Genomic DNA, 9,906 nt, shown 5'->3' with positions numbered 1-9,906 from the left:
GGCTGTACTGCAGCATCGGTAGGGCGACCGGGTCGTCCCGTCCTCCCCCCCAAACCCCGTCCCTGCCGCAGCGCAGCCCTGCGCTGCCGCTGTTATTTTCGGGAGGCAGGGGGAATAATTCTGCCCGAAAATCTGGCAGAAGGTCTGAAATCTGGCTGAGCTTCCCTGACATCTCCGGCCAGCTTAGTGCTTTTGGTGAACCACTGCTGCCTGCCTTGAGGGGAGGCGGCAGGGCTGAGGGGAAGAGGGACCAGGGAAGGGAGGTGCCGTGTGAGGGTCGGGAAGGACATGGCCAGGGCGGGAAAAGGAGGCTTCCACCTTCCTTGGCTATTGCGTCTGTAAACGGAGCGGGCAGCTAACAACCCCCCAACTTTTTGCAGATTCCCATGAAAATATCTGCCGTTACATTGCCAGAGAAAGCGAGTCGGTGGTTGTGTCTGTTGGGTGAGTTATGTCAGTACCACGCTATGGAAGTCTTTTTGCTTCTTTTCATGTCTCAGCACCATAGTGTTGCACGCCGTGTGGGAGCACTCCTCCTCAGTAAACCATTTCCCCAGGATCCCAGATGGTCAGGCAGAATTTCAAGGGGACTATTTTAATTTCTCCCCCCCCGTCTGCTAATGCAGGGAGAGTGCAAACAGACCCCAAAGTAAGGTTCATGTGTCTCACAACACAGAGCTATGCTGGCACCACACAAAAAGAAGGAATGCTTTCCAGAGGAGTTTTCTTACATGTTGAGAACTGACTGACAAACTTGGAAGATGGTGATTCAGTGATCTGTTTAATTAGATGTAATCATCCTGTAAACTTAAAGGAGTTTTCTAACAGTAAGAATCAAATGCTAATATATTTTAATACTAATAATATGGAAAAATATAACTCTGTCCCGGTTATTTAAATAAACAAAGAAAAATAAAATAATTATCAAGAGGAAATACCCTAAGTAAAGGTGAGGTGCAGACTGCTTAAATTACTTCATCCACAAGCCAGATGCAGCCTATACCAGAAGAGTAAAATGAACTTGTATCACTCAAGTTCTGATTAGTGCTGTTCTCAGAAGAAGAGCCCAACTATGCTATGTCCTTGCAACTTCATCCTACTGGCTATCCTTTATCTGTGATAACTTGCTGGACAAATACCTGTTTAGCAGATAATGACACCATTTGGGTTTTTTTCCTGGGGGAAAAGTACTCCAAACCACACAGGAAAAGCCAAAGGGCTGTAGGAAATTTGTATTTACAGTTATGACATTTCCTTCTCTTACTTTTGTTTCTCCTTTTGTGTATCAGGTATCGTTTAGCTCCTGAACACAAATACCCTGCTGCGTATGAAGACTGTCTTAATGCTACCATACACTTCATGAAGAATATCGAGCACTACGGGGTGGATCCTGCCCGTATAATTGTCTGCGGGGACAATGCTGGGGGCAATCTCGCAGCAGCTGTTACCCAGACCCTTGCAGGGAGATCAGACCTCCCCAGACTACGTGCTCAAATCTTGATTTACCCAGGCCTTCAGGCACTGGACTTCAATTTGCCATCCTATCAGCAGAATGGGGGAGTCCCTCTCTTATTCCGAGAACGTGCTGCTTTCTGCGTGTTACAGTACCTAAATGGGAATGCATTGCATATGCAAGAGATCTTGGAGGGCTCTCACATTCCTCCAGATATGAGGCTGAAGTATAGGAAGTGGGTGAGTCCAGATAACATCCCCGAAAAATTTAAGGTCAGAGGCTACAAACCACACAAGCCCCATGAATTCAAGGGTGAAGTTTTTGAGAAAGTTACAAGAAGCTTTGAGCCCAACTTGTGTCTGCTGTTAGCTGAAGATGCTCTTGTTGAGCAGCTGCCCGAGTCTTTCATCTTGACTTGTGAGTACGATGTGCTGAGGGACGACGGCTTGCTTTACAAGAAGAGACTGGAGGACAACGGTGTTCGAGTGACCTGGTACCACCTCGAGGATGGATTCCATGGAGTCATAAGCCTGTATGATTTTTGTGGTATCTCATTTCCAGCTGGGAAAAGGGGATTGGACAGAATTATTACATTCATAAAAGGCCTGTAAAAACAACTTTCTTTCTTTATGCTTCTCCCACTAATGTCTCCGTTTATGCTCCCAAACCTCACGTAGTACTTGTCAGCAAAAATGTGATACCCTTTGATGTGTAAAATACCAATTTTGATATTCATGAACTTCAAATACTGCCTGAACAGTGGTCTTTGTCCTCATGAGACTATTGACAGTTCAGTCTTTACAGTTCTAATATTTTCCACATGCTGTGTTTCAATCCCTTTTCTTTCAAATCAGTATCTGCTACAAGTGCAAGGTGGTTGCATAGCAATGATGAAATATTTTAGAAATCCTGGGTATTGCATGGCCAGCTGTTTTGACATGCAATGGCAATTACCTTTGCAAAAAAATTACCTTTAGCAAAGGTGGATCTGTCCTAATAAGCAATATAACAATTGAGCTGAGATTTTTTTTTTCTTCATGTTTTGGATATTTGCAGAAATTATTTTGGCAGCTTCCTTGCTGTTTACATACTTTCTCCCCAAATTCTGAGTAAACAAGTTGATTATTTATCTGATTACAAAAAGGCAAAACCCACTATGTCTCTGTCTTCCCTGAATGCAACCAAATGCTTCTCAGAAAGGAACTTTAGAGGACGTTCAGTTATGTTTGTCCACGTCTCCCTCACTGCATCTGTGTTGCCAGTCTCAGATACTGACAGGTAGCCATCTCATACAGCTCATGTTTCTGTACCTCTCTTCTGTGTCAGCCATTTCCCTTTAAAATCAGATTTGTAAGTACACCCAATTCCCTCCTTCAGATTTTACAACCAAGTCCAAAGCTACCGGTTGCCTATACACGTAGTCTGGTGATGATTCAGTTTCCAGCGGTGCTGGGGGGGCATTTTATCTGTGCTGTCATGCTGATTGTGTGTGTATTATGTCAATATGCATATGCACATTGCTGATTACTCATATATTGCATGCTTTAAAATGTATTTTGCTGTGGTGAGTTTTTATTCTTTGATGTAGGAAAAGAACAAAAACTCTTACAACGTGAGAACAGCAAAACAAGCATACCAATTAGTGAGCTTAAAAAAAAAAAAAAAAGGTGAAAAATACATCATGTTCCCAGGCTGAAAATCAGAATTCAGCAGACCATGCTAATATTCTTTCTTGCCCAGACTCTAATGTACAAATAGCTAGTAAATAGTTAATTGAAATACACTCCTCTGCATACCAGTTCATTGTATTCAAGAAAACATTTTAATAGCTTTCTATAAAGTTTACAGTGTGGTTTGCCATTTTACTTGATGATGGAAAAGAGAAAATATCATAACCAAAAAATCCCAGTGCACAGCAGAAGCATTCTTCCATGTGGTACCAGGTCACTTCTAAGTTGTTGTCCTCTAACCATTTCTTGTACAACAGTCCATCATCTCTGAGTGCATCATGCTCATGGGTAATTATACAAGTATCAGGTAGGCAGCAAACAACAGCGTCTGCTAACCGTGGGGAAAGTCTTGTCTCCAACAGCTCTCTTGTTTCTTCATGGACTTGAGGTAAAAATGGAGTGGGTAACGGTGGTTTATAGCCCAGTTTACATATGTCTGGGATAAGATCTGGATTTATGCGCTTCCTGTATTTCAAATTCATACTCCCAGGAACTTGACAGCCTGCCAAAATAGCTTCCTTGATAGAGAAATCCTTTTTCAAGTGCTTCAGAGTAGAACTGACTGTATGTTCCCAGGAGAAGAAGGCAATGAAAGCATTTTTCTGGTGAGATGGCAGATTAAAGTTCAATGCTTGGAGAAATGGATAGGTAAGTACCTGGGCATGTATCTTTGAGATACCTCTTCTATTTACCAGTTCTTGGCAAATGCTAGCAGTAGAAGTGTCGCCTGCACTATCCCCACAAATGTAATCTGATCAGGATCCACCCTGTAGTTTTCTGTACAGTAGCAGTGAGACAATCCAAAGTTTGGGCTGGGCACTTACGCTCAGGAGATAAACAATACCTGAAATGTACAAAAGATAGCAATTGCTACAAATGCATGTGTTTGTAAATTGCTTGAACGTGTCATCTTAAATGCATCCATGGATTATATATTTGCAGAAACTCACCAAAACCAGTATTACTTATTTAGCTAGTTTTGCATGCTGAAACAAACCAGAAGCTTCCCCTCCCAGTTCTGTCAAAATATAGAGACCATTAATCACTGAGATTTATTTTAGCATAATTTAAGAGTGTGAGGGCTTGAGTAGTGCACTCCAGTCACCCACATTATACAAAGCCACACATTTACTCAGTTCCTGATCTGACTGCACCTGCCTGGGAACCAAGAGCTCATGCCAGCAGGGAAGTCTGCAATTCTCTCATTCGGACTGACCTTGCGTGTATGTAGAGCTGTGAGTCAGTCCTTACCCACAAGATCCAGCCAAGTTCTGGCTTCTCAGCTTTTTACACTGGGGACGCTGATTATTCTGTTACTATATATTAGTATTGTATATTATTACTACATTTTAATATAAAAAGAATAATTTAATAATATAAAACACCATACAGTAAATGTGCTGTGGTGACAAACTAGCTTCCTGTAGACATTCATTTATTTTATTAATTGGAACAAGTGAATTACAGAGGAGTGATGTTAAAGTAACAATCTCTCTGTTTATTTCTTAACTAACAACTTGCTTTAGTATGATGAAAAACAAGGCAGCCAAGTTAAGGTGCTGTAATTCGATTCCAGTGGCATATAAGACTACTTTGAGACTACATTTTTAACAGCCATGGTTCTTTATTCTCTGTAGTTGTGGTCTTAGGGCTTTCTGGAGAAGATTAATAAGGAAAAGATAAATACTACACAGGTAACAGCGCAGGTATTCTCTCTTAACACCTCACTGTTTGCTGAGGCACACTGCTTCTGCATTTCTGTTTTTCACTATTCTGTGAAATTAATTCAATGGATTCATAAAGTAGACATCCTAATAACCAGGCAATAAAAGAATATCAGTATCTTATTTCAGAGTCACTTTAAATGCATTGTGACTTACCCAGATGAGATGTGGAATATGCAACTCATTCTCCAAACCAAAACCAAAATCATTCTCCATTCCTCTCAACTTAATAAAATTCTTTAATAATTCATTTTTTCATGGAAGAATTTGTTGGAAACTAAAGCTTCTTTATACCATCAGCTATTTTCCATAAGCAAAATATCTTTAAAAGGAAGCAGTGGTCCATGCAGTTTTTAAAATAATATTACATTTTAGTCTTATTATTTACTCTTCAAAATCATCCCCAAAGCCCCCTTAAATAATAAAATCTGAAATTGGGAAAACAGCTTATAATTCCTTATTATCGAACCAAGGCAATGATTTTCGTGGTGTTAATGACGTAAACCAAACAAATCTCTTGGTTCTTCTGAAAACAGCTGGCATACATACTACTTCTGTAACTTTATAAACCTGTAATCAGGTATTTCTCATTGTCATTCCATGGCACGTGCTTGCTCACACATACCAAAAAAATAGCAGTAGACAACACTAGAGATCAGTTTCTTATATTCAAAGAAATATAAGTACAGAATGGACATTGTTTGTTCAGGGGCGGGGGGAAGCAGGGGGAAAGGCAGCGGAACTACCTAATTCTGGGAGTAATACTGGGTGGAGCTCACTTACCCAACAGACACAACCACTGAATCAGATTTTCTGGCTACGTACCAGCTTATCCTTTCATGAATTCCCGAAGAACAAATGTTGTCAATGTAATTAATATCTTAGAATACTTGAAGCAATATCATCCCTCATTTCTTTATGACATAGTGCCGTGATTGAGTGTGGGCACCTTGCCTATTTAGTGAGCTACCCAAATTTTCTCTACCATAAAAATAATCTAGAGGTTTGAGCATCAGGACAGTCCACTGTAAAGTTCATACATTTAGGGAGATTGTTGATCTGTAAGGAAAATAAGGAATTACGATGATTATTACTATTAGACAAGGGGCAATGGTTTTAATCTCAGAGAGGATAGAATTAGATTGGATATAAGGAAGACATTTTTTATTATGAGGGTGGTGAGACAAAAGAACAGGTCGCCCAGAATAGGATGCCCCATCATTGGAAGAGTTCAAAGTCAGGTTGGACGAGGCTTTGAGCAACCTGATCTAGTGAAAGGTCCCTGCCTGTGGCAGAGGGGTTGGACTAGATGGTCTTTAAGATCCCTTCCAACCCAAACCATTGTATGATTATTACGCACAATTGCTTAGAACGGTTGTAAGGGATAAAATAGCTTGAGTTCTTTGTAAAAGCTTATTACATTGTTTTAAGAATTGTGAGTCTGAGACTGACTTAAGTATGTCATATAATTTTGTTGTGGAAATGCAAATTGTAGTACCATGGCTAAGTCTAAATTAATTCTGAATTTGAAGCAGAGATTTGACTATTTTCTGAGGAATGAAGGGTGCAGATGGTACACGCCCTGTGAAATCAGTATATTTCCGTGTGGCTAATTCAGGCAGAAAGCTAAGGCATCCAAACTGTGTTATAATAAATTGTCTAATTACATAATTATTCCATGGTAAGGTTGTGTGCAGAAATATGCCTCTTTTAATGTATTTAAAGATAGATTGAGTTTTCCTTCAACCTTAATTCTAAATTTGCTGCATTTAGAAGATTTGGTTTACAGATATTTTCTCAGTGATGTGTTCTTTCAATTACAGAATTACAGAATTCTAACACTATTTAACATGTGTGCATGTCTACTGCCTGCAGAAGAAGTATCTTTTAGCACTTTATTTAAATTACAGGCTTACATTTCTCTGCTTTCTTTAATAAATTAAACTGGCAAAAAAAAGACAACACAACTAAAGTACATGCATCATGGGCATACGTTTTAAAATGGCTGTTACAGGCCATTTGAATTGCCGTCAACACTGTTTATAGAAGACCTAATAAACATGCTGCAGTTAGAGATCAAAGGGAGGAATGCAGATGTTAATAACTTCTGTCAGGTTTTCAGACAAAAAAAAAGAATCTTTTTCTTTAGCAGCACCATTTACCATAAAGAGTGCTAAATAGGTACTAAATAAGGGCAGATTAGAGAGTTTAAAAAGTGAAAATAAACATTAAGTGCTTTCTATCTCTCAATCTCTCAAACTAAGCTTCTTAGGTTTAGGAGAGTTCTCATATAGTTAACAATCCTAAATAATCATATTTTCTTTCAGTTCCTTACTGATGCTTCCAAACATCCTACATCTTCCATGGAAGAAAATGACTCCTCTCCATTTGCTTGCAGATGGTACTCTTGGGAGGTAAATCCTCACTGGCGCCTCATCAGAATGCAGATCCTTTATGAAGAACTTTGAATCCCTACGTGCTGGCAGTCCATCAGCAATCAACCTCCTAAGTATGTACTCCTCAAAGATACCCAGACTTTCTAAGTTCTTTGCCTAGATAGATATAACAGGAAAAATGAGAAATGAGTATAGGGAGTTCAAGTCTTTCCACTCCATAAACTACCTTTTTCTATACTATATTTAGGATAATTGTATTGATGTTTTGCTACTTTATAGGATTAACACAAATAACTCCAGTGGCTTTGTGATTTCAGTTATGAAAGTGAAAATGTACATCTCCATGATTTGAGGTACCATTATTTCTGGAAGAATGTTGTAATACTTGTTCCATGAAATTTATTATATAAATAGCTTCTAATTTCTGTGATCTGGATTTACCACAGGTAACATCGGGCATTTGCTTAGGTGTGTGCCCTGGTTTCAGCTGGGATAAGAGTCGATTGTCTTCCCAGTAGTTGATATAGTGCTGTGTTTTGTATTTAGTATGAGAATAATGCTGATAACACACTGACAGTTTAGTTGTTGCTAAGTAGTGCTTACACCAGGCACGGACTTTTCAGCTTCAGCAGGGGAAATGCTGCCAGCAGGCAGGAGCCTACAAGGGAAATGCCGCAGGCAGGCAGGGGAAGGAAGGAGAAATGTGGTTGGCAGGCAGGGGAAATGCTGCAGGCAGGCAGGGGCAGGCAGGCTGAAGGGCCACCAGCAGGCAGGCAGGCAGGGGCGGGGGCCCTAACGCTCTATTTTGAGTCATTCTAAAGAAAGGATTTTGATGTCTTTACACTTCACAGTTTGCCATTTTTTGCCAAGAGAACTCTACGTTATCCTTCGTTGTCATTTAGGCTGCGATTAGACCATGTGGCTAGCTAAATGCTTGTACTAACAGAGGTGATGACAGTGAAGGAATGAGTGACCAGGTGCAACTCTGTGTATTTCTGTCCACCATGTGACTGGATAAAACTCGTTTGGGTGAAAGTAAAGAGCGAACAAACATCAGTTCAGCTTGACATAATCAATACAACCTACGCTTTTTCCGTAAACACTCTGAAATATTTCCTTAGCCCCACTAATCTCACAGATATTCCATTTTAAAATCCTTATAAAAGCTTGTAAACATGGTCATAGAAGAGAAATACTCCTTTTTAATGAGCCATAAGATTCTGCTTTTGGCTAACAAACCTGTAGCAGCGTTCCCTCAGAAAGCAGGATCTTGACTAAAAAAAAGTGAGTCCTTTCTAGCTTTTCTTATACCCTTAAAAGAAGCAGATGAAATATCTCTGCGTAGAAAAATCCCATTTATGCAAAATACGCATTACAGGAAAGAGCGAGAAACTTTAATGTGAATTAGTCAATAGGGTAATTTTTAAGAGAATAGGTCTAATCGTTAACTTCAGTGGAAGTCAGCAAGTACAACTGATTGAATGATGTGGTTTAAAATTAAAATAAATAAATAGGTGTTAAGGGCAAGAAAACCACAAAATCCATGTAAATTTTAATGTGGAACTCTCAGCTTAACTCAGCAGGCCTGGAACTTGTGATCATAGTAGGCATCTTTCCAATACTGACTCAAATGATTTGACTAAGCTGGGGAATAATTGATCTCTTCCATCACTGTGAAGTGCAGGACGCTTAACTGAGCCCCTCCCAACTTCATAATCCATCCAGACCTGGGGGGGTAGGCTAACTTGAATGTTTTTTTTAAAAAAAAACACCAACAAATTAAAGCAAAAATTAAGGCTACTTTTATATTCTGAGAAGGAATATCTAGGTTGGCGTTGAATGAGTTTTCCTAATCCATCCTAAAATTAATAGGTTTTAAGTTCTGAATGTCCCCATATAAACATACTTTTAAATATGACAAGTGAAACTTCAAAGATGTTTCTTCTTTATTAATTTTTAATTGTCTTTGTCACCACAAAACAGCCCACTGATATTATCATCTGAGGAGATCATGGAATATCCAGATTTCCCCTCATAAAAGCTGGATGTCAAAATACCAATTACCTCTGTCAGATCACTTAGGAGCTCCCAATGTACATGGCTTTTTTCCCATGATATCAAGACTTTCAGACCAGCAACCAAGCATCTAATGAGAGATTGGAGGGGAGGCAGGAGTCCTATGAAGAGGGGTTCTTGGAGTTTGGGGAAGGTTGATTGGTTTAGGGGACTTTGTTTTGATCAAATAGTGTTGGACAAAGTTTAATTGGAGGACAGGGATGAATGTTCTGAAAAAGCATCTCTGTAATTATTTTACAGATCAGCTTCTAGGAAACTGTCATGGTTTAACCCCGGCTGGCAATTAAACACCACGCAGCCACTCGCTCACTCCCCCCCTCCCTCAGTGGGATGGGGGAAAGAATTGGGAAAAGAAAAAAAAAGTAAGACCCGTGGGTTGAGATAGAAACAGCTTAATAAGAGAGAAGCATACCAATAGTAATAATAATAATGGTAAGAGAATATACAGAATATACAAAACAAGTGATGCACAGTGCAATTGCTCACCACCCACTGACTGATGCCCAGCCCATCCTGAGCAGCAATCA

The 9,906-nt window shown here is 39.7% G+C and overlaps 1 protein-coding gene and 1 pseudogene across 1 annotated transcript in view; one reads left to right on the top strand and one right to left on the bottom strand.

The window, feature by feature from the left end:
- LOC104133147 (arylacetamide deacetylase-like 4) overlaps positions 1 to 2,064 on the top strand; it is a 2,465-nt gene extending 401 nt beyond the window's left edge. Inside the window, exons 2-3 of the mRNA XM_009646518.1 lie at positions 381 to 444; positions 1,290 to 2,064. Of these exons, the coding sequence (XP_009644813.1) occupies positions 381 to 444; positions 1,290 to 2,064 (839 nt within the window). The remainder of the gene's footprint in view (positions 1 to 380; positions 445 to 1,289) is intronic.
- Positions 2,065 to 3,275: 1,211 nt separating this feature from the next.
- Positions 3,276 to 7,756, bottom strand: LOC104133146 (annotated as a pseudogene).
- Positions 7,757 to 9,906: the final 2,150 nt, after the last annotated feature.

This window comes from Egretta garzetta, unplaced genomic scaffold, assembly GCF_000687185.1.
Source record: "Egretta garzetta isolate BGI_Z169 unplaced genomic scaffold, ASM68718v1 scaffold69, whole genome shotgun sequence".
NCBI lineage: Eukaryota > Metazoa > Chordata > Aves > Pelecaniformes > Ardeidae > Egretta > Egretta garzetta.
This window is presented reverse-complemented; position numbering and strand designations above follow the sequence as displayed.